This window comes from Vidua chalybeata, chromosome 12 (genome assembly GCF_026979565.1).
Source record: "Vidua chalybeata isolate OUT-0048 chromosome 12, bVidCha1 merged haplotype, whole genome shotgun sequence".
NCBI lineage: Eukaryota > Metazoa > Chordata > Aves > Passeriformes > Viduidae > Vidua > Vidua chalybeata.
The window spans coordinates 4,372,094-4,397,500 of record NC_071541.1 but is presented as its reverse complement, the minus strand read 5'-3'; the positions used below and the strand labels follow the sequence as shown (position 1 = coordinate 4,397,500).

Below are 25,407 nucleotides of genomic sequence, written 5' to 3'. Positions count from 1 at the left end.
CACTAGAGGGCACTGTGGGATTTGGGCCACCCCGGCCTCCGCCGCCGCGGGGGTCCCGAGCCCCCTGCGCTGCCCGGGGGTGGCTCGGGAGGCTGTGGGAGCAGCGGGAGCCGGCCCCGGACCGGCGCCGTCCCCACGGGCGCGGGGCTCGGCACCAGCCGCTGCCGGCGGGCGCGGCCGCGTCCCCCCGCACGGGACGGGGCCGCATCCCCGCAGCTTCCCCCATCCCCGGGGGGGGGGGGGGGGGGGGGGTCCCGCCGGCCTTACAGAAACCTGAAACACCCACCCACAGCCCAGCCTCTCCCTGCCCTCGCTGCCTGTGCGATTAAAAAGTCCGCGCCGTGCGGATGATTTCGGCGCAGAACGCTCTGCCGTGCAAAACGAGCGCAATTAATGCCTTTGAAACAATTTATGATTTCCGGCCTACTTCAACATGTATTAGCATATACCTGGTTTCTTTAATATACACTTTGTTTTTCCAAAACCACAAACATAGTTGCTGGAATTTCATGTGGAAGTGCTTAAGGGGTTGAAAGTTAACACCTTTGTGAGCCGAGCAGTCTCACAGTTGCTGCTAAACAAAAGCCTCTTTGTAGAAGCTTTCTCGAAATGTTTTCTTAACATGTTCCAAGTAGTTTTAGGCAGGCAACTAAAGTAAACAAGATGTTACCATGATAAAAACACTTGTGAAAACATTACAGAGTGCACTTAGTAGTTTCTTTCACATAAACTCCCCTTCGTTTCATCAAAGTTAAATGCACATGAAGCAGATTACCAGCATCACTGCAACACCGGACTGCCACATCTATCCAAAGGTCTATGTCCTCTCTTTTAAAGAATACGTTTGATTTAAAAATGGTACAGCCAGGATTAAGCACGTCTAACCCACAATCAAATTATAGGGGAAAAAAAAAAAGGGGAGGGGTGAGGAATAATAAAACCCTATTCAGTTCTCTGAATTTTTTGCCCTGGCTACCCTGCTGAATTAACCACCCTCCCTCCAGCCGGGATTTCCTGAACAACTTGCTGTATAAGGGGTATATATTCCTATGTTCCACGGTCTTTAAACACATGCAAATGAAATCAAGGATATAGTCAATTTTGCAGGAAAGTCGCTCTGTGCTACTAATTGCTCCTTTCCCGCCTGTGAGCCCGGCCCTGGTTAACAGGCCAGACACGTGTGCACCCTCCAGCCCTCACCTTGCTCCTGCAGCCTGGCAGAGGCCACAGGGTCACCGCCCCGAGACTGGACTTGTTTTTGTTTTTAGGCTCAGGGAGTGCTCTGGAGCATGCAGGGTGCTGCTGTTTCATTAGGCAGAGCAGCAGCCCCTGCTGCTATCAGTTAGCTCTGACTGATACCGCATCACATGATAACCAATGGCTGATGGATTCAAAAAAGAAACACGACACAACGACGCTAGAGCTGCACCTGATTTCAAAAAGAAATAGGGAAATAAATGCGTACAATAGCCCGTGTATCTGCTGGTTCTGATAAGTATCCTCCTGTTGGCTGTGAGTGAAAGACAACTAGGATCGTTATTTGTACAGCATTTATCTTTGAAATCAAGGGCCCTGTGGTGTACCTCACCTTGGGAACAAACACTACAGAACGATCACAGAAGAGTGTCAAATCTCTGGTTTTGATTTACCAACAGTTATGATATTTCTTCCTCAGGAGGAAAAGAAATGAACCATGTTTTAGACCTATGAGTCCTTTTTTCTCCCTTAACTGAAGAATCATTTTATTGGCATACAGGGCCTTCATTCCACATATAACTTCTCTCTTTGCCTTTTCACAAGGTAAGTGAAATTAAGCAATACTCGATACACAGGCTGTATTTCACTTGGTAAACAAGAGCTTTTCTCTTGAGGAGGCCATTGAAAGAGTGTCACAGATCACACAAGTATCAGAGAGAAACTTCAACCATCTACCTGTTATCTTTTCATTGAGTAATGAATTCTGATAAATGGCAACATAATTTAAGGACAGATGCTTTGCAGGAGACATGGAAGGCTACGGTATTTTATGAAGCAACATTCACTTAACAGTGTCAGTACACTGCTCAGGGACATCCATTTCTGCATTTGTTCTGGGTGAAATATCACTCTGAACAGTAAGACTTTGGACACTGCAGCATTTGGATAATGAAAAAATTTACACAAGATGATAAGTTTAGGAAGCTCACACAAAATATTTCTGTTGAAAGCTTTCAATGGAGGCAAAAACTAGACTGAAAAAACTAGAATTGATGGAGCAGCTTCAAGTCCAACCTGGGCTGGTGACAGCCTGCAGGTTATTCCTAACTACTGATTGCTGCACGTTATCTCCTCCAGGTGGACTGGGTCTATGTACTGAAACATATCCAAAATGCCATGTAGAAAACCAGCCCTGCCTCTAACCGTGCTTGTGATTAAGAGCTGTGTTTTCTATGCATGGCCACCTCAAGCAGACCACTCAAGATTCCTATGGCATCTCCCTGAAAGCAGCTGCTCTCACCTGGAACATGGGACTAGCACAGGAAGCAAAGGTGACACAATCTGACCATATGCAACCACACACTTTATTCTACTGTCTAAGGCTACCACAGCACCTTTCCCTTGCACTTACAGCAGTAAAGACGAGAATTGTTTTAAAGGTCTAAATGCTATAGTATGGCATATGAATATGAATGAGCTGGCAAGTATGGCGAGATTAGCATTTACTTCACTTAAGTGAACAACAGGATGAATTACAAGGAATGAGGCCACCCTTCATGGAAATTTATGACTAGCACCTTCTTATTTTGTAATCCTCTTGTAATGAGAACCTTCTCATACTGTACAATTCCTCACTTGTAACATATGTTTAGAGCAGGAGCAGCGCCGCTCCTATGAACTCAGGAGGGTTTTGGCAGTGGAACCACAACTGGTCCATTCTGTTCTGAGAGCAAAATCCTATCTGTATCATCTAACATCACCCAACAAACAACCTCTGCTTGCTTTTGCCCTTCCCTCCCTCACATAAAAATCCAGGGAACCGCCCCAGAAACAGCAGGTACAGCTGAACCTTTTGGGAGTAAGTCTACTTATTCATCCTGAAGAACCTCATGTATTTATGTGGACTAACTTCATGAGATGACTACTCTAAATGGGAGAAAAGTTTGTCCCTTTGTGCATTTAAATCACAAACATTGCTTGAGTGGCTTGTCTCTAGTGATCTTACAACTGACCAGCCACAGAACACGAGCAAAGATCAGGGACAAGCCTTCAGCAACCTGGATGCACCCACAGCATGTGTGTACCTGGTGTCCTACCCAGACAAAGAACTCTTTTGTGATGGGAACAGGGGTGAGGTTGATGGTTTAGTTGTGGAGCAGCCATGTGTAAGCTATTAGGGCTCTGAGGTCCTTCCCTGCATCGGGATGCATGCACTACCACACACTGGTCCATAACGCACTGTTTATGCAACGTGTGAAACTGTGTTCTTTGGCAGCAAGGAAAAGGTCTGCAGCAAACTGCAGGGGCCCAATTAATATAATTATAGTTTATTTTTAGTAGTGTAGACTTTGTTCATTAGTTACTTATTTGACATAAATTAAATTTCACGTGATGTTCTGCAATTCTCTGTTCAATTATAGAGTTAATTTAAGACTAGATTTCTAAATTAAAGTGAAATCAAGGTTAAAACAAGGTTTTATTATTTACATGATCGATACTGCAACTTAAAAATTATTTAAATAAAAAAAAAAAAAAAAAAAAAAAAAAAAAAAAGCTGCGGAAGTGCAAACACTATTTTACAGCAATACACTGAACAAAACCGTAATTTCCCCATGGGGCTAATTTACTATCCCCTGTTAAAACGTTCTTGAGCCTGATCCAAAAGCCACTGAAGTGAAAGGGAGCTCTCTGTTGACTTCAATGGGCTTTGCATCAGGCCCAGGGTGAGTGACAGCACACAAAATTTCAGGGCATGCTTTCTGTACAATGCAAAAGCCAAAAAAAAAACCCATCCTTACTTTAGGAACGACTGGAAGTCTTCACATACTGCTTCACAGCCCGGCCATTTGCATACGCCGTGTCCGTACAGCGGGTGGCTGTGTGAGTGCTCCTCGTGGGATAAACTGGAGGGGAGAAAGAGAAGAGAGAACAAGTGCTGTGAGCTGAAGGGACTGTAACAATTCATCCCCACAAAGACTCCTAAAGAGCAGCAAACACTAGATCCTGAAGCATCCCCAACATCTCACGGTACCCGCCTGACTCTTGCCCATGGTTTTTCAAAACAGAATTAAATACCATTTGCAGTGTGAAACATGTGTCATTCTTACTTAGCTATCCTCCTACATTTCATTCATTAATTAAGAGGTTTGTAAAGAATTTAAATTAACAAGGACGGGGGAGAAATCATTTGACAGACCTGCTTAATATCCTGCTTGATATTTTGCTAAAAAATTTATGAACATTGTGTATTTACAATTCAACTTCATCGAGAAGTCATCTCCACACAGCAGTGTCCCATTACACCATACCACAGCTGGACCTGAGGCTCTCCTCATGGCTACAGAAAGGGAAAGCATCAAATTTGCAGCCTTGGCTTTCCCACCATGTTATTTATTTACTGGGTCGGTTTTTTTCTGTTTTTTTTTTTTTTTTTTCTCTTGTTCTTACAAGTCTGTTTCATTGCACAAATACGGCCCCCTTACATCCCAAGAAAGATTTGAGACGTATTTTCCAATGCAAAATTCACCATAAAGAAGAGGGGGCATGCAATCAAAGGATTCCTCAGCACGAGGGGTTAGTGGGGGCTATTAACCTTGCCTAAGATTGGGCAGGAACGTCACAGGGCCTCCTAACTACTGAACCCAGGGTTAAAGCAAAAAATTCGTATGAGCACTAAGGGGTTAATCCTTCAGCGGGATTCCAATCAATACGTAATGATTTGGCTGCACTGATCCAAGTCATGAGACGCTTTGATCCAGGCCATGTGGTGCTCAGGGAAATGTATCTGTTGCACTCACTGATGAACCATATTCTGAAATATCTTCTTTATTCGACTTCTGCATGGAAACTTCCTAAGGAAAGGAATTATTTTTTGCAACAATCTCCATAACCTTAGATGACTTTAAAAGCAGAACGTCAAAAAAATATTGAAATCTTTATTTTATGCTCACACATGTATGTATTTTTCATGGCAAATCTTTTTGCTACAGTATGTCTGTGCTGTATTATGGACTTCAAACATACACAAAGGATATGAACACATACCAGCATCTAGGTGTGGCTTTTATGAGTTACTTCATCCTGGATTACAGGTAATGTTATGGATAAATGCCTACTTTTTGCCATTTTACTTTTACACACACCTGAAAATGCTGTTTTAGTCTTCTTCTGTAATATTATCTGTCTCTGCACTCTGACAAAATTGTGTTCCTGTATTATTTCAGATGCACTGGGTAGCCAGATCCCTGTAAATACACTCCTGAGATGTCATCCCAAACACAAACTAGTTGGAAGAGAAATTCCTGCCCAGATTTTGCCACTTTTGACTTTAAGCACAATGAGAATCTGAAGATTACTGAAGGTGTTTTTAAAAATTATTTTACATTGAAAAAATAATTTTAAAAGTACTGACTAAAAAAGGTGTTATGAGTTTTACATGAATCTAATTAATTATTTTATTAATATCCTTTTTTTTTGCTGTTTACAAATAGTCTTTCAAGAATAAATATATATATGTGCAAGGTAATTGCCTAAAAAAACCAACAGTAGGTGAAGAGCCTTAAAAAGGCCTTCTCTATATACAAATACTAGACTGGTTTAACTGAATCAGTCTTTTAAAAAATGCTCAAGTGAGGAGAATCTCTGTAAAGTTTTTAAAAGAACTAAGGAACTGATGCATTATTTGCAAGGAAATTAAAAAAAATGCTAAACCACACATTTGCTAAGCTAAGGAAGAGGCAGAATGGTTGAAGAACACCATGCACCCTATCCAAACAGGCATATGGTCAAACATCCTCTGAAAATTCAGAAAATAATGGGGTTTATCATCTGTTTCTGTACCTGGATACAGCAAAGGGTGAGAAAGGAGGATTTCATGTTAACACTCCATTAAAGTCCATAAAGACTACATATGAGAGTTATGATTTCAGTGTGTTTGGAAGAACAAAAAAAAAAAAAAAAAAGGCAGTGTATGAATCCGCCCAGTGCACGTTACCCACACACTGGGACTTGTGATGGCCAAGCAAGGAGTCAGTGCTCCGTGGGGTTTAAGCACTGTAAATCTCATTATAATATCAACAGGAGTCACATGGCTTAAACCCCCAGCAGGGATTTTTAAAGTTTCTCTGTGACAGCCTAAAGGCCATGGCCAAGTCAACGGAAAGAGCCCTACCGAGATTTTTATTTATTTTTAAAATCCAAGCGCAAATCTCTTTTCTTTCCAGGGAACTTGCACAAGACAAGACAAACTATGTAGGACGTGACACCCTGGTATTGTGTCCAAAGAAAATGACAGAATGACCAAGACAATATCAAACTCTAAATGATGCTCAGGATGTCAAAGGCTCGTGCTGTCAATAACCACAGAGGCTGGTGCTGACTGTAAATGGGAACTTAAAAGGTCACTTTGCTAACACGATGCTACGCGTAACACGCTTAACACCTACGCAGAGCTTCCACTGCCATTCAACCAAGCAGAGGAACTACTTCAACTTACCAAAAATAAGACATTTCAAAGAGAAAAAAAACCCCTCAGTCCTGAAAGACAAACGCCGGCCTCCTCTGCAGGCACTGTGCCATTCCGAAGGCAGCAACTCCCATCCTGCCCGGGGGGGTTTCAGCAGTGCCTTTCGGTGACCTTTATGTGTCAGTATCAGATTACTGCTATTTTATCCATCCCACTTTTGAAGATATTATAGATTGCCACTTGTTCCCTGACAGAGCCTGAAGAAGCACCTCAAAACAAAACAAAGAGCGGGTTTATACAGAGGCGGATGTAACGCACAAAGGATACAGCCAGTGGAAATGAATAGAGAACTCTGTTGAACTGATCTAAGTACTCTGTTTGGGCAAATACAGGTGGAAAAAGAAGATTTTAATCCTGTACATAAATAAACAGCTTTGTGAGCATGATGCAAACCTATAATCTGAAATTGTTCACTGACATTTCGCCTGCACGCAAGCACAGCTTCTGTAATCTGGATGCATCCTAGGTCTTGCTGCCGGAGACAGACTTTTAGAAGATCTGAGCATTGGCAAGCAGAAGCAAGTTTTAGGTCTGTTTGATTTCTAATGACACATTAGAGTAGGTGTTTGTTTCTGTCACCCTCTCCTTCCCAGGAATGCATATTCATGGTCGGGTACCGGTGATGCAACACCAGCTAGTGGAAATCATTTTATAACAAGACATAATTTTCAAAGTAGTGAAGGAATAAATGATGTAAATTCAGGAAAATGTGGAGTTTCTTTCTCTTTGTAAGGTGCTTGCATAAAAAATAGTTAATACAATAGAATTGCATCCAAATAATGCAATAATGATGCATTATTACACTGAACTACAGCAAAGAACACTCTGGCAAGTGAAGTGTCTTGCGTAAGTCACTTATTCATGACATACAAGAGAATAATAAAATCCATGTACGAGACTGAAAACTGTGTGTCTACTTTTCTGCTGCTTCCAGCTCTGTTTCCAGTATAGAGGGGAAGGGAAAAGGGACAGGCACTTCCACAGCTCATCTGGGCTTGCTGGATAGAGGAGAGGAAATGTAACCTCTTCCTTCTTCCCCCTACATTGCCTCATAACCCCTTGCAAGGATCTCCAGAGGGTCTGGTAGCAATTTCACTTCCCATTCCTACAGGGATGGCTGTTGAAGCTGCTACTTGCACAGCCCACTCCTGCCAGCCACTCATCTTTTGGAATACACCTGCTCTCCTACAGCATCCTGGAAGAACCACACTCTGGGACACAACAGCACAGGAGACAGAAACACCAGAGACTGCTAAGTGCTGATGGAGAGTGAAAATGACACCCCAAAGTGAGATGGGAACATGCTGGGTATTGGGGAAAGCAGTGACCAAAGCCCCAGCATGAAAGCTCCCCCCGTTTAAATGGCTTCATTCAACCCCCAATTATTAACCACTGGGAACTGGGTGGAACTGGGTGCTGTGTTTGCACACCCACTGGCTAAGAAGTCATGGGTAGATATAAAATCCAGCTAAGCAGAAGCCTCAGTGTCTGTGCTTCTGCCACACAGTGGACTATATTTTAAATATTCATGATGCTGACATACTTCATAATTCCACTCTCTTTCTTCCACATCTGCTTGGGCCAATGATCTTTGCCAAAACACTGGGGGAAGTCAGTGATGTAGAGAAGCATCCTTGACTTTCTATTACATTTATGAAGCATCTGCTCACGTTCTAACAGAGCTCAGAACATGCCTGAGCCACCTGCACGCTGAAAAATCAATACCACGTCTCCTGCTTTCCTCCTGCAAGAAGCTGGAGTACAGCACCCTCAGAAAGTGCAGAACTGCTTTTTTAATTTTACTTTATTCCTCAGGGTCAATGGGAAATGACCTCATCTTTGCCAGCTGCCATGAAACTGATATCCGTGTACAGCCCAGGCAGGAGCACGGGGCTCTGCCTCACACCACATTCTCCCTCTCTCTCATTTAAAAGGCACAGCCACTGAGGCAGAATGCCACAATTTTGGTCCTGTACAGGAGAAGGAGACACACACCTGGGAACCAACATGGCTCTCCCAGAGTTGTGACTGCCCGGTGAGCTCTGAAGCTCACCAGAAGGCACTGAAAGAAGAAGGCTGCTGAAAAAGTCACAATTTTCTGAGTCAAACACTCGCTGTATCTGATTTTAAAATGAAACGGAAGAAGTAATGATTAAATCATCGTACAAACTGTACTCAAGTGTAAGTTCCTGCCTTCATGAGAGAATCAACTGAACAAAGATGCAAAGATGTGCTTTGCAGTGAAGTTCTGCTGGGAAAATCCCTTCAAATTCTTAGTAAGGTGGCACAGCATCTCTTTCCTCTCTAAACTGTGAATTTAAAAAAACCCCAACCAATAACTAAAAAAAACCCAAAAACCAACTTCTAGATACTCATGCTCCTGTCCAAGCCTCAGGAATGGCCCAGGAAGCAGATATGTGATCTAAGCAGGGGGCTGTCCAAGCAGGGTGATGCCTCTCCATCACTGGATAAAGCTTAACAGAAGGTCAAGGGCATGCAGGAGAGGTGGAATTTGAGGTGAGTGGTCAGTGACAGCTCTTTCTACAACTGGCTTGCAAATTTTTGGATGCTTTTTAGATGAGCACTTCTCCTCTTCCTCACTACTTTAGTCCAGAACTAGGACTAGGAGCTGCTCATGTTTTACATCAAGCCCTATTGGAAGTAACAAGAGGTTATATTACATTTTAAATGACTACACCAATTTAAGACAAATTAAGTTAAAACTGCAGCCCACAGGCTGAAAGGATCTCTTCTAATTGGTGTGCCCTAACTTGTGTACTCCTGTAGCATAAGAAGGAAAACAGCAGTGCTGCTGTAACACGAGGCCACCTGTGCACCCCAAGTCACTGCCCCCCATTTATGCCTCTGGTGGCACTATTCCCTAAATTCCTGTTCTGCAAGGAGAACACTGGAGAATCTGCAGCAAGGCTAAAACAAAATCTGGCTGACATTCCCCTTCCCTTCTACCCCACCCTCACTACAAAGAGCAGAATCAGACTGGATAATTATAACCATCATCTTCTGGTTTTGATCTATCCACTGATGGTTTGGATTATTAATCAACATTATGACCCTCCAGCACTCTAACACATCCTCCTTCCAGTGGCAACCCCTCTTCCAGCCCTGCAGGATAACTGCCACAGGGCCTGGACAGTCACTACCCTACATCCCTTCCTTGGAGAAATTAAATGTATTTCTAGAGCATTTAAAAGAAATGCCCATTGCAAAAAATCCATCACTTATCTCCAGTACAAATTCCACTCCTGCATTTGAATTAACGAGTTTCTCTATGATTTAAAACTCTTATTTTTTTTTATTTCAACCTTATGCCTAGGTACTGTGGTGAAAAGTACATCAAATATACCCAGACACACATGATTTGAAACGCTGGATTTTAAATTCCAGCACTGCTAACTAATGAGAACAATTTTTTTCCTTCTTCTTCTTTGTAGCATCACTTCATGTACTTACATACCATAATCATATCCTCCTAGAGCCTCTATTTTTCCAGGGTGTAGATCTTTAATTCCCTTTAATCTGTCTTCATAGCCTATTCCCTCCAACTCCTTTATCATCCTAGCTGCTCTCCTCTATATTTGCTCCAGCTTCCCTTTATCCCTTCTGCAAGAGACTGGCCAATTGTACATCACACTCAATGTGGTTTAACTGGTTCTGCATAAAGTAGAACAGGAAAAAAAAAAAAAGTACTCAGATGCAACATGCATGTTTATGCCTCCCATGACTGCATTCACCTTTTTGACTAAGACATGGCACAGAGTGTCCCACCTTAATTTCTCAACCCTGATTCTGCCTTAGCCATTTCCCACACAACTGATGCTGAGCAGCTGACGTGTCATGTCAAACCCGCAGTTTGGAATTTTGATTTCCTAGCTGGGCTACTTTCTACTTATCCCTGTTAAATCTCATTTTATTCCTCTCTGAACAGTCTCCTAATTTATTCAGATTAAAACGGATTGATTCAGTATCTTAGTTTAATTAGGAAAAAAATGTGATCCAACCACTTTCTTGGGTTTTTTGGGGCTGGGGGGAATGTTCTGCAGGGTTTTTTTTCAGCTTTTTTTTTTTTTTTTTAGCACTGACTTTCAGCGCAGCAATCCCATCCCTCTTACACACCCAATTCGCATGGCAGAGGGAGGTGGCAATGGCAAAGCTTTGGCCCCAATTCAGCAACCCTTTTAAGAACACACACAAGTATAAAAACACAGGATTAGACCTTGGACTTCACTGAGATGGAGGTGTAAAATTACCAACGAACATACCTACTTTGTAAAAAGATCCTGTTTGCCAACCTTATTTTACTGTAATTTATATTCTGTTGTAACATTTGAATTTATAGTAAAAGAAAACACTGAGAAACAAGATCTGTACTTGTTCAACCAAATTCTATTCTGTTACATTTAGAGTTGAGGCAAGTCTTCCACTCTTATATAAACCGGTGATACGTCAACAAATATGATTAACAGGGATTATTCACGTCAGTATTTTTCACCCCTGTCCCACAGGCACAACAAAACCTGCGCAGAAGGTGACTGTCACATCACACACAGCCTGGCAGCTCACTGGGGGGGGGCCTTCGCCCACCCCACACCCCTGCAGCAGCAGCAAAGTGCCCTTGGGGAAATGTTTATAAAAATATAATTAAGATAAATAATGACTCCAAGGGAGAGCTACAGCTAGAGCACTGCATTCTCTCTGCCGCATGCTCTCCCCTTGGAAGAATGCTGTTTAAAAAAGCACTAAAATCCAGAGGACACAAGCCTGCTTCCCCAGGGAAGCGTGCTGAATCATACAGGTAGTATAAATATCATATGCTGCTGCAGGTGCTAGGCGGTCTATTTGTTTGTGTTTACTAAAAGGCATAACAAATAGTCCCACTAAAACAGAACAACACTTGGCATTGGACCGATAGGTACCAGAGCAGCCACAAATCACATTCATGCAGTTAGATCTGAACTGCTGGGCAACACTAGAGCTTCACCCTGCTTTTTGGGAGGGCTCCTTGCCATGATTTGCCCCTCTCAGAGCACAGAGAAGCTCAGCATCCTGTCTGAGCATCCCACACCCAGGGAAAACCATGCAACAGCAGGAAAGAAAGCCAGAAAAAGACAAGAAATACAGAACAGACTTGCATGACATACGTGGCCAGCTAACATCGTTTACAGCTTTGCAACTTCTGAGTTAATTCACAGTATAAACAACAAGGAAAATGTTTCTTCCGAGCAAGACTTCCTGTAAACTGTTCATTAGAGCGCGCAGAGCGCAGGGCTGTGCACCTGCTGATTAACCATGCGCTCCAAGAATAAACACAAACCCCAGCCAGCCAGATTGTTCTGGAATTTGCTCTGAGCTGATTTTTCTTCCCCCACGTTATAAATTGGATTCTACAATAAAACAAACATCAGAACATAGGTTGCCGAGAGTTAAAATCTACATTTTACACTACATTGACCACAGCACCCACAGGCACAGCTACAATGTCTTTCTATGAATGGGACAGATTGCCATATGGATGCAGACACTGAACAAGCTGTACAACTCCTGGCGACAAGTGCCTAGGGGACTGTCCTATATTAGCACCACCTGTGCTGTGGAAATTGTGCTCTGTGTATGAAATGGCATTTAAGGGCCCATCGTGATGTTATTTTTGAGTATATACAAAAAGGAAAATTACAGTTAAAAAGAATTTGCTGGCTAGCGGATCTGTTGCTCAGTTCCCGAGAATAGGGAATCATCTCCCAAAGGAATAGCTCTCCTCTTTATTCATGCAGCCCTAAATGACAAGCTGTAACATATTAGCAGTTTCCCGGTCTGGGCTTATACCATCCTTTTAATGACAAGAATCTACTTTATAATATACATATGTTTTCCTGATCACACAGAAGAAATTACAGGCCTCCTACCTTACCACTACCAGCTATACAGAAAAACACCCCATGGCATTTCACAAACGTTGCTCCAGCAGCAAGCAGTACAATATGAATTTTCCTTGGGCTCCTTTCCCCACCCCTCACTGTGCAGCAGGTAGAGCCACAAATCCCGATTACCAAATTTAAATGTGCATCTCACTACTTTGAAAATACAGCCGTGTCTGCCTGACAAAAATAGAGCTCCAGATTAGCACAAGATGCTGAGGGAGCGAGGAGAAGGGGAAAAGTAGGGAAGAGAGGTTTGAGCAGTACCTAGCTGCTCTACAAAAAGAGATTTTCCCCTCTCCAAACTGTAAGAAAAAAAAGAAAAGTCAAGTAAAAGTAAAGTAAAACAAATTGAATTAAAGAAAAACAGTTGTAAAGTGAACATTACAACCTGGGAAAAATGATGTCATTTTATTGAGAAACTCATTTTTTTTCCATTAAACCACAGTGAAACGGATAAAGTTTATACAGCTTAATGGTGGAGTTTTACGTTAAATGCTGCTTGATACCTTAGCAGTACAATATAACATGATATAACAGCTGTCATGCTAACTGCTCCATTTTTATTCAACAGCACAGAAAATAGTCACACAGAAGTCACCTAAGTCCTCTACTTCTACAGCCCTTTCAAGGGTGTTTCTGTTCTCACATTGTGCTATGTATGTTAAAAAAATAACACAGCTCTTTATCAGCTCCTTGCTCAGCTCTTCAGGACAAACAGACCTGACCAAATTCTGAGGAAGGACAACTTGCACATAGGAGGAAATAAAAAGAAACAGAAATCCACAGTGCAGTAAACGAAAACCAGGTCCCTTTTTAAGAGTACTACATAAACACCTCTAATAAAAGAAGAGGACAAATTTTCATTGGACTTTTAAGTATTTAGACAGGAATGTTTTAGTAAAAGTTTAACTGCAAAGTGCATGCAATTAACAGAAAGCCATCAGCTATTTCTCTGGTATGTAAAAATAGCGTTAAGCTGTATTAAATGCACGTGTAAGTATCTCAGTTGCAAGAAAAGGGAGGAGATATGCAAAGCACTCAGATATCAAACAATGATCTGTTGGCCAGATGGAGGAATAAAACAATACATATGCTAAAATTTGGAAGAGTTCTGTTAGGCGTCTGCCAAGGCTCACCCAATCTATTTTAAGTGCTTTTTGATACATTAGCTTCGTGTTTGGAGTTGTACAACTGATGGTTATTACACAGGACCAGAGAGAAGTGAAGCGCTGGCGTGCAGGAGCTCCCTGATGCCGGGGCAGCTTCCCAAGCATCAAACTCAGCACCCTCCTCCAGCCAGGGGCCACATCAAACATTCACAGGCTGGTTAACTTAGCATCTTTCCTAGGGAAAAGCAAGTAAAATAAGCTGCTTTTGGTTTAGTGCAGGAATTCCCTGAGAAGCGTGATGAAGGAGCTCCTGGGCAGAGTGAGGAGCAAGTGGAATTGTACAACTGATTTAGCAGCGTGGCAGACGGTGGGTGCGGGCGACGCACAGGAGGCTCCACACGAACAATAAAAAGTGCCTGATAAGGCTTAAAACTGAAGATTAACAGCCCCAGGTCTGAGTCACAGCCGGTGTTTTTTCAAAGCTGATTACAGAAGAGTGACTCAGAGGGGAGCCCGTTCAGTAACTGGTGGCATTTCTTTGGCAGGGGAGTGAGTGCCAAGGGATGGGACACTGGGACACACTTTGGGCTGTACCTGCACAGAGTAAGTGGAGATGGCCAGGCTGGGGCCCTGCTGTCACAGTGTCATCGTCACCAACAGCCCAAGCAGCCCCACAAGCCACTCCAGGTGCAATGAGAAGGACAGCAGCCATGTGGAAAGCAGGATGGTTTATCAGATACCCAGCCGGGCATCCAGGCTCAAGTCTCCCACTCCAACCTGGCTCCACAGCAAGGATGGAGGCACTTGAGCTGCTCAGACCATGGGTAAGAGCACAAGGGTCATGATGGGGTTTGAGTACATGGAGCAGCTAAATACCTCTTGGGAGGAAAGGCCCCAGGAACACCTATTTCTTAAAGAAGAATGGATCTGAGGCAACCTAATCCAACACAACTCTGCTGATGGTGAAGGGTAATGAACTAAACTCAGCTGCAGGGAGCAACTGAGGGGAACTGACACGGCTGAGCAGATCTGAGGCTGGCACCAGTGCAGAATGAATGCCAGGGACTAAGTGGAGAGGCTGGCCAAGAGAGGATGGGGCCCTGGGAGCATATGGACTGCGGGCTGAACTGTTTCATCCCGAGCATTAATAATGGACCCAAGTCTGTAATTCTTAATTGTGCTGAATCCTAATGCCCTCATCTAAGGGCCTTGGGATTTTGATGGAGGATCAGCTGGCATGGAAGATAACAACAGTAAAACACGAGGCATTAGGCCTAAGCAGCAGATCAGTGGTCTGCCATGCCATTCCTCACTTCCCTTCAGAGCCTTCTCCAGACCCTGTCCTCCTGCCATGCTGGCAAGAAAAAGCAATTTTAAAATCCCCTTGTTTATCCCATCTATTTTTCCTATGAGATGGCTGCTTGCTTATGTGGAAGGACAAGACTCAAGTGTATGTGGAATCAAAGGCAATGAGGGGAAGAGATGGGACTGCTGGCAGATGGAGAAAGGGTCTCTTGGACATGAAGCCTTTAACTGCAACTCTTCACCTTACTTCTGGTAAACAACAGATGCACTTCTTAAATTAACCAGTCTGGACCTTCATTAACTCACTTGTTTATGTACAGCCTCCACCACCCTGGCTCTGCTGCAGTCAGTGCAGGATGGTACCAGGGGATGGGACCAGCACAAGGTGTTCAACAGCTCCACTGCACCCCCAGAACTCCCAGTTCAAGCCCAAACTGGAGCAATCTCTGCCCACTGCAAAGCACTGACGAATTCTGCACTGTTCTGGTTTTCCAAACTTACCCATGTGGGGAATGTTCCCAAGCATGCAGGTTTCAGGATGCCCGCTGTTAATCAGGTTTTACAGTTAGTAGCCACCTGAAGTGACCAGGCATCCCCCTGCTTTGTTTTGGTGCTTTTCTTAAGAAAATAATCAAGTTTCTCCCAAATAAGATGCAGTGCAACAAGAAGGAAAGTGGGTACTGCCCCTGACATTTCTAAGCACAGCAGATGTACTTAACTGACTCCTGTTATTTATTTATTTATTTATTTACTTATGTAGAGAAAAACTGCTTGTTACTGAAGAAACCCAAATGCTGATAAGATGATGAGAGGTTTGCATGCTGGTTGATGGTCTCACTTTCCCTTATCCTGAATGAATTCAAGTATCTATAACTAAATATTTCCCTTAGGGTACTGATGACTGAGGTATGTTTATTGCATTGAGTGAATTTATATATATAATCAGCACAATAAACATTATTAAATTGTCTGAGTAAAATCAAAGCATGAAACACACAGTCAGTGCTGAATTCTAATGATGCTGAATGCCCATGATTGCATGGGGAAAGGATCTTAACAAGCCTTGATTTGAGCTTTGGCATCCGCCTCACAAATCACACGAAATGTTCCCTCTTTAATAGTGCTGAATATTGATAAATGTCTCTGCACGGCACAACAGGGAAGTTGGTCTCTATTGGCAATCTTTACCAAAGTGTGTTTTTTCCTTCTCTACACTCAAGGGTTTACCCTGAATGATTTAATTATAATTTTCCTTGTGTAAGACAAATTAAAGAGGAGAGTAGGAGTGTCATGCCAAAGCAGATTATTTATCTCCTTAACAGATTGCTGTGCACCAAACCCCAGAGCTGCTGCTGCTGCTACTTACAGAAACTGGGCAAAATGTGGGACAAAAGCATAGATGTAATATACATTTAAAGCCCAAATGAATGAAAGCATTAACCCATTATTTATGAGCTGGAATTGTTTCATTCTCAGGGAAGCCATACACACAGAGCATGCAGAAACCAAGTGCCACACCACGGTGTTCCCTGGCCCAGGATAGAATGTGCCTCCTGCTTTTGAACGTATTTTTGCTTTCTGGACGTCCTGAGTAACTCTGGCCATCTATCTGCTGTTTGCTTTTTAGTCACAAAGGAGAAATTTTGCTGTCACTGGGCCCCAAGGACAGCAGCCCCACAGTGGGCAGTGTCACCAGAGCTGTGTCCCCGCAGCCTGTGCAGAACCCCAGTCTGGGCTGGTGGCACGGCGAGGCGTGGGCACGCCAGGCAGCCAATGACTACTGCTCCTGCTATTTTAAACCCCTTGTTTATAACCAGAATGTGTTTTTACCCAAGATACAGAGCAGATCTGCTGCTTGCCTGCTGGTTCTAACACAGGTGCCTCCTGTCTCGCAGGTCTGGAGCAGCCTCGCAACCTGACCTGTGGGATCAGGAACCCCCTAAAACACAGTCTGAACTAACCCAGTGACATGTGCCAGAGATGACAGTGATGATAGTAACTCCCACATAACCAACTTGCCTCCTGCAGCCCACTCCTTCTCAAAAGCCCAAGAGAAAGGGGTTGAAAGCAGCTTTACAGCATACCCTAAAAGTTAATGTTACCTGTATGTTTTTATTTATGGCTGCTGGGCAGTCGTTATGATGTGGCTGTGCTTAACTCTTAGGACACTTACAGATTTTACTATGTGCTTTTTATTGTTGGTTAAATCTAAATAAATAGCTCTTGCTTGTGTCAGACCAGAGCTAACATAGGGTTAGCACAGAAGGTGTAGGAATGAGGGGAAATCCACAAGTCAAAAACCTTCCCTGGCCAGCCCAGGCTGTGACCTACATAATGGGAGGTGGAAGGGCTGATTCCTTCCTAGTGAGCCCTTCCCACAGCCCCATCTGACCTGAGCCTGAGCTAGGGACTGCCTCCAAAAGTCTCCTTAGATTTGTTGTGCTGAACCAGATGGGTACAAGAACACACATGGACTTCATTCTAAGTCCAGCAAAATCATGTTCCCACCAGAGCCATGATTTTTCTAGTCTTAACCTTTGCAATCAAAAGATTACTAAACACCTTGCTTGTGCCTGTGCTCTCTTTTGCAAGCCCGGTAAAATTTCATGTTCTGTGAGCTTTCAAACATATATGTGATGGCAGAGCACAGCAACTCTTCCCTCTCTGCTCACTCCTCACCCCAAACTCCCTGCCTGTAGATAAATATCCTTTCAGAAAGGAAACCAGTACAAAATAGCTCACCAAGAGGAGTTTCTGTGTCACATGAAATCCAGGCAGGCACCAGGGTGCCTGATGAGACTGCAACAAAACCCTTAAGTGCATCAGGAGGCATTCTCCTGCCTGTAGTCTGCTCTACTTATGGATAAACATGTAATTCAATCACTGCAGCAAATGGAGGGCATAAAGCCTCCATGTACCAAAGAGAGGCAGGACAAAGCAAAGTCTGTAGCTCTCTTTATATGTATTCCCAAATATACCTATTTTGTATTTTGATATTTCAGGGAATTCAACAGATATGCAAGAAAAGTATAAGGCAAGCTTCATATTGATTCCAGCACTGAGGATTTAGTCTTCTTAACTAAGACAATCTCAAACAATACCATGGCATGTTTATGCCTTCCTAATTAATCTGGAACTTTACTAATAAAAGCATGCGTATCACCTTGTCTGTAGATCCCAACTGCCTCCAGGCCACAATTACAGGACTCAGACACATGGATTTCCAGGTCTGCTCAACATTATACACAGAGAAAATTCTTACTTCAGAAGAGATTCCTGTATTTCCACTGCATTTCAAACGGAACTGAATCTGTTTCCTGGTTTAGACTGCCATTAGCAGGCAGCACGTGCCTCTATTCAGTGAAAGATCCATCTTGCTGCATGGGTTTTTTACTTTATATACTCAGTAAGAAAAACCTAGATAAAGAATTTATTGAAAAGCCATAAACCCATCTTGTTCAGTTCTAGATGCAGCAAAAAGGGAATTAATTGTTTAATAAACATCAAATTTTTTTAGCATCCCATGCAAGCCTTCATGAAAACCACGTCCTTGGCACTTACATGCATTATAAAACATATTCACTGATGTTCCCACACACATCCTTGCAATGGGTATATAAAGGATGCCTTACACACACAGCACTTCTTCCAACAGTGGGTGTGCTCTCCTTTAAAATCTATCTATTCCCAGCAGCACTATTTTCTTAATATCAGAAAGATGTAAGAGGTATTTATATAGCTTCCCTATCAATCTACTTTCAGACCACCAGAAATACAAACTCTATGGCTTAAAAATTCCATTATCCTCTTTCTAATGAATGATAGGAGGACGGAAAGACAAAGCCATCAGTTTCCATAAAATCCAGCTTTCACTAGTGTCTGCTGTAACATTTCTAGATGGGCAAAGGGACTCCCCTGAATGCAAAGGAGCACTGCCCTCCCCACTGCGCCCACTCCTTCAGTCCCTTCCTCCTCCTCCGGCAGCGACGCCGAGGCTGCAGCCGGCGCTGGCACCCACGGCCCCGGCGCCTGGGCCTGTCTATCTCCCCAGAAGCAAAAGTTACGTTGTTAGACACGCCTCAGTGAAATCTGGGGGTGTAAAGAAACAAACCTGCAATAAAGCATCCTCTGGAATAAAGCAGAGCCCGCGCCGAGAAGCACGTCAACAGACAACCCCTGATTTAAGCCATTTCTTTTAACAATGCAAGCCTAGCAAGTATAAATTAACTCACACTTCTAAAAGCCAAACAACACCAGTTAGCTAATTTTATCAGCAGATAAAAAAAAAGAGAAAAAGCCACTTTGTTTTAGAGAAACCTGGTGAACTCAGGCCTACTGTGTCTTGTGAAAGCAGGTAATACAGAAAACAAAAAGGCAAATATGTTAGATGAGCTAGGGCAGCAAAATTTGGTAGAAAAATGGGGATTGTACTGACCAACAGATTTTCTTGCTCACCTCCAGCCTGTAAACCCAAAACACAACAAGAGTACCACCACCTGTGATGCAAAACTCAAAAAAACCCCCAGCTTCTTCACACTTCCCAATACGCTTATCCAATGCTCTTCTAATTAGCTAATTGTGCCCACATTGTTCCAATTAACAAGCCATAAAGATCTGAACAAAAGGAGCATATTCTGCCCAGTGGAGACTCTATTCAACCATGCCAACACCAGACAGAGCAAGACGTGGAGGACAAAACCGGGGCCAAGGCGCTTGGCCACCGCTCCCGAGCGTTTCGCCATCGCTCCGGGACGCTGCTCCCAGATGCTCAGGGTGGAAAAAACCTGCAGGCGCCTACCTCTCCCGTTTAGGAGTGTGGACTGATAGCTGTCCATTAGTTGAGGCGTGTGGGTTGATGATTAAGGAGGTCTTGGAGGGCGCGGAGGAGGAGACGCAGGTGGTGGACAGGTCCAGGCTGCTGTGGTTGTTGCTGGCTGCCTCCTCCGCTGTGTGCGAGCTTGTCACTTCCTTCCAGAGCTGCTGCAGTTCTGTTGGAATCATGCCTGAAACAAACAAATTGGATAATTAAATCAATTAACAGCTAATTCGGCCGTCTTCAAACAGTAATTAAATCAAAGAGTCAGTAAACAAAGCCTAGTGTTAGTTTTGCCTGTGTGTGTTTTTGCGCATGTATTTTTTTTTTTTTTTTTTTAATAACTAAATGCTAATACTGCACTGCACGACTCTGCTACGCTCTGGTGTGACACCTGCAGTACTCATGGAATGCAAAATCCGGGCTGTGGGACACAGACATCCACATAACACCACACCTAGACCAAACATCATGTTAAATATTGTAATTTTTTGTAATTTTTACATCAGAGTGCCTGCTTGGGCAAAAATTGTCCCCATGCCCACAGCAAGGCTGAGAGCAAATGTGGCCACTGGCTATTCTATGTTCAGCTAAGAAATTCAATTCCTTTACTTTTCCACAATTTTTTTGCCTTTTTTTTTTTTTTAGGAAAGTCACTACTTTCTAACCTGTTATTAAAAACAAGGAAGGTCTTAGGAAAAAAAGTACTCAGCTTTTTTATTATGACAACATGAACCACAACATGACTAATTTTGTGCTTAAGTTTTAAATGATGACAAATAGCTTTGTTATTAAATACAGTTTTTATTAATCACTTTTAGACGTAAATTATGAATTCATATTGTCTTCCTGAAATGCTTTTCAAATGTTAACAGTCAAATTGATTATACTATGATTATTTCATTAACACACCTATCTTTCTCATTAATTTTGGTTTCTCGAACTGCTCACTTAATTGATGGATGTGTCTACCGAAAAACTGTATAACTTTCTATACAAGTAACACTATTATTACTGTCATTTCTTAAATCGATGCTAATGAGCCATTCAAAAGTAAAATGAAAACAGAAAATAAGCTTCAAGAAAAAATAATAATAAAAATTTGTATTTTTTTAAATGTGCCAAAGTGGACACCAGGGTTAGGGAGACAACATTCAGTAACTAATGCAAGTGAAGACTGCAAACTCCAATGGGCCAAATGGAAGGTGAACCATGTGCTCAGGCTGAGATCATGCTTTTGGATAAAGCTGATGTTTGTGACATGATCCAACAAGTCAAGTTTCTCTCACTGCAGACTATTTCAGTGCTCCTTCAGAGAAGGCCATGGGAAAAAATTAGCAGTAGAGACACGTCACTCAAATATTCAGGCAAAAAAAAATAATAATAATAAGCCAGTGTCTGTGTGTTTTTAAAGAGGTTTCTCATCAGTGTGCTTCCAGCTCATCGTTTGGGTGACTGTTCATTGTTTCACCATGTTGTAGCTCTGGAGCTATCCTAAGGAAAACTGCCATTTTCTGAGTGTACAGCAGCAGCTCTCACAGGCATGTACCTCACCCATCCTAAGGTATTGAAATAAAAAAAATAAGGCAGTATGCATTATATTCATTTGAAACACATAATAAAAAATGCCAAGGTCTAAATTTAATTTATTTTTGTCATTTAGAATACAATGGATAGATAATCATCTCAACGTGATCAGCCAAACATCTTTACTTTGCTAAACTGTTAAAGATTTTAATTATGCTAGCTTTGGAGAGCACTGGTCTAATGAGGCGATAGACTCCAGAGAATCTAAGTGGTTAAGAACTGTGAAATGAGTCTGATAGGATTTTTTTATATTCACCGTGGATCGTTTGCATATCAAAGAGGAGTAAATTATTGCACGACAGACCAATAACCTTCCCCGCCTTTCCCAGAGTAGCATTAACAAAAACAGTTGGTCTCCGGTAACGGTTCACTACAAAAAAATGCTGAAATCCTTAAGTATCTGCAATTAATATATATTAGGGAAGAGGCTTCAATTTATACATTAAGTGATCAGATATTCTTAGGACACATCCGTTTCACTGAAGCCACGTCGTTTTCCTTTCATCAGCCCCAAATGCCAATTATATTTTGATGGATTTTGTCCCAAATGAGCATTTAGTTATTAGACATATTCAATTATTACTTGTCCCCTGGAATTAAACCTCTGAGCAAATTAAACAAAGAAAAAGGTCAGTACACAAGCCCGTGTCCTGTTTTGCTGTGTGGGGGCTATTATTTTCAAACACCTTGCAAAGTGACAGTGTGGGATGTATTTTTAGCTAACACGCTTGACAGGACTGTCTGCGCACTAACAATTACCTGTGAGCAGGGCTGACCCTTACACACTGTTTACTCAGTTGAAACAATAGTGAATAGACTTGTCTGTTGATGATAACATATTGATATGAGAACATATGAGCCGACACCTATTTTTATTTTCCAGAATAAGCAAATAGGGAAAGAATAACTGGCGTTTTTTCACTTTCCTTTTTTTTTTTTTAAATCTGGATTTCTGCAGGTTTTTAATTAAACACAGGCTATCATCCACTCTCCTCTCCTCCTGGTCACTTCTGGATCTACCAATGCCTTCTCCCAAGGAAAAGCCTGAAAATGTTACAGCCACTAAAACAGACACACACATGATATTTATGCCTCTAGAAGTCAAAGTGTTTCGTCTAACTTCCTCTACAAGTGTAACTCCCATTAGTACTAATAACAACTATACCACAGATGGAAGGAAAAATAAAATATACCCAGTTGTGTGGGGGAAAATGCTGGAGACAGTAAGGATTTTAGGCTGGGTGACATTAATTTAAAGAGCTAACTGTGATGTCATACATGTCCACACACAACCACTTGCCAAAAATTGATTACATCACCTGATTAATAAAATAAAATTAGAAATAGCCTCTCTCCTCCTGCTCTAAATTTAGTTCCTTTAGAATAATTCTGGAGAGAATTCCTGACTAGCCTGTCAAACTGGGCAGCTGAAAGGTATGCTCATCACTCAGCCAGCAAAATGGTTAAATAAAATAATAGAACAAATGGCAAAAGCAAGTCAAATAGATCCACGACCATTCGCAATAAATTATGTAATTTACCATTTAACAGTCTCATTTTAACAGCGAGAGCTAAATTTCAAGTCAGATTCCCAGAACTGCACTGCAATTACTCGGGATCGCTGCAACTTCCTAAGGACCAGAACGGGATTCAGACCTGGAACTGCCAAATCTACGGGAGCAATCAGGCACCCGGATGTCTCAGTCCTATTATTTTCACTCACTGGTGATCTGAAGTGTGATTTGCAGTTTCATTTTGAAGATACTGAAGATCTCACTCTCGCAGCTCAGAACACTGCTGAAATGGGGTTTATTTTAAAATTGCTGCTATGTACAGATGTAAAATCTGGATTATAGAAGTGTCTAAATACTAAGCAGAAAAGATTACACAAATATAACATTAAGGGATGTGCTATTTTGTTTAAGACAATAGGAGAGCACTAAAAACTAAAATGAAACTAAAATACAAATTTAAACAATCTATTAGTTCTGAAAACATAACGAAAATGTCACTTATGAAGTAGCATTCTCTCCTTGGAAACATTTATTACTATTACAGATACTTAAGAATAAAAGCAAAATGTTTTTAACTAAATTCACAGCTACATTTACTAGAGGGATGATTTTATTTCTTTTATACACACATTTACAGTATTTGTCTCAGTCTTGCAAACTGTTCTGGAAACAAAAGGGCATGAGAGATGTAATTTCTTTTTTAAATAAGAAGTGTCCATTACCAATTACTTTAAACTATAGCCCTGGCTCTTCACTGCATTTTTCAGGACAACTAGTCCTCTTGATTATGAAAGAAAATGTAGGCACAGGTTTAAAAAATGTATGTTGTGGGGACAGTTGACAGATTACTGCTCACGGAACTCAATTTCCCAACCCCAGGTATCAGCGGCTCAAAGACAAACAGAGTTGCTCAACCTCTTTGTGTCCTTGTACCTCCATACCCAGGTGACCATGTTCAAGCAAGCAGAAAGTTGATTTAAACCTCATAATGACATCAGTTTTAAGCCATCGTCTCTCTGATAAAAAGGAATAAAATATCGTGCTGGATTGCAACCCGCCTCGAGTCTCAAGTCCCTCTTTCCTGCCGGCTCCCGCCACCCCCAACGCTCGCAGCTCATTTCCCTGCCAGAACCAGCCCTCTCTGCTTATGTTTGTGTCGTCTCTGGCGTGCAAGTCAGCACCCCTCAGGTTTTAAATACGCTCCTGGGCGAGGACTAATAGTTACACTTCCCTGCTAACCATATCAATCAATGCCACGACGGCTGAATTACCTACTGGTGTCTCTGATGTGTTACTGCACAGATTACACTTCATGCATCACCACATTCATTTCTTTCACATTACACATGAGCGTGTCTTGTCACTGCCCAATTGCCCTCCTTTGGACAGCTTAACTGATGGACTATACAATGAACCTTCCTGAGCCAACTTAATGGTATAGGAGCTGTGGGAAAAATTAGCTAGGTTGAAGCTTGAGTCCGGTGGGTGTGTGGGAACAGCCCGAGATGCTTCCAACAATAAATCTGAGGTGTAATTAATGCACGTTAAAACATCTTGCGAACATAAATGGCATTTCATCTACGTGCCCTTTTTTCCTGGACTCATTTCACACCTTCTCCCCCTCACTCTGCATCGATGGTGACTGACCAGGTACTGCCCCAAGCCTGCTCCTGCAGCTCCCAGCTGGGCACCACCTTCCCATGGACCAGCCTCCAACTCCTGTGCAGTGCTGCTCTGCAGCAGGCATCCAGTTTTGGGATGCTGGAAAGTTGAACTGAGACTTGGGGAGTCAGAGATCGGGCCCCCAAAAGCTCAGCCTCTCAACACAGGAGTTAAACACTCAAATACCTTCCTGGGTCTGGCAAAAATAAGCCTAAATAAAGCATGTCAGCCACACAGCAAAGCAGACTCCACTCCCCAGTTTGGCTTCTGTTCATCCATATAAGTTAATATTCACCAGCCGCCTCACTCTCCTTTTTTGCAGCTATGTACACAGAAAAAAAAGGAAGGTGAAGAACAGAAGCAATTTTGTCTTTTCCCCTCCATTTAAGTGAACAGAGCTGAATGTAAATTCATTGTGTGATTTAGAAACTAAGAACAACCCTAAGGCTGCTTTCAAGATCCCAAATCATTCAACCAGGGCTGACTCAAGCTATAAAGGTGAATGTTCAAATTTATTATGGGGCAAGGGAAGGAGAAGGCAGGATTATTCAGAAATACCAGCATCATGGCTGATGCCATGGCACGCCTAAGCCCTGCCAACTCCAAACAGTCTGCTTTAACCACAGCAGCCAGAGCTCAGGCAAGTCTGTTAAACTGTCCCATGGCTTACAGACAAACCCGGTTTAAAAAGTAAAATAATAAATTTAAGCCAAAAAAGAAAAGAGAGAATAAAAACACTAGGTTATAATCACTGTCAAAA

General features: G+C 42.4%; 1 protein-coding gene across 3 annotated transcripts in view; it reads right to left on the bottom strand.

Annotated features, from left to right (window-relative positions):
• Positions 1–25,407, bottom strand: part of FOXP1 (forkhead box P1) — a 174,425-nt gene that overhangs the window by 42,979 nt on the left and 106,039 nt on the right. For all 3 annotated transcript variants that reach the window (XM_053953634.1, XM_053953633.1, XM_053953635.1), the window contains exons 8-9: positions 19,870–20,074; positions 3,996–4,100 (exon numbers count right to left, since the gene is read on the bottom strand). In XM_053953634.1, coding sequence (XP_053809609.1) covers positions 3,996–4,100; positions 19,870–20,074 — 310 coding nt within the window. The remainder of the gene's footprint in view (positions 1–3,995; positions 4,101–19,869; positions 20,075–25,407) is intronic.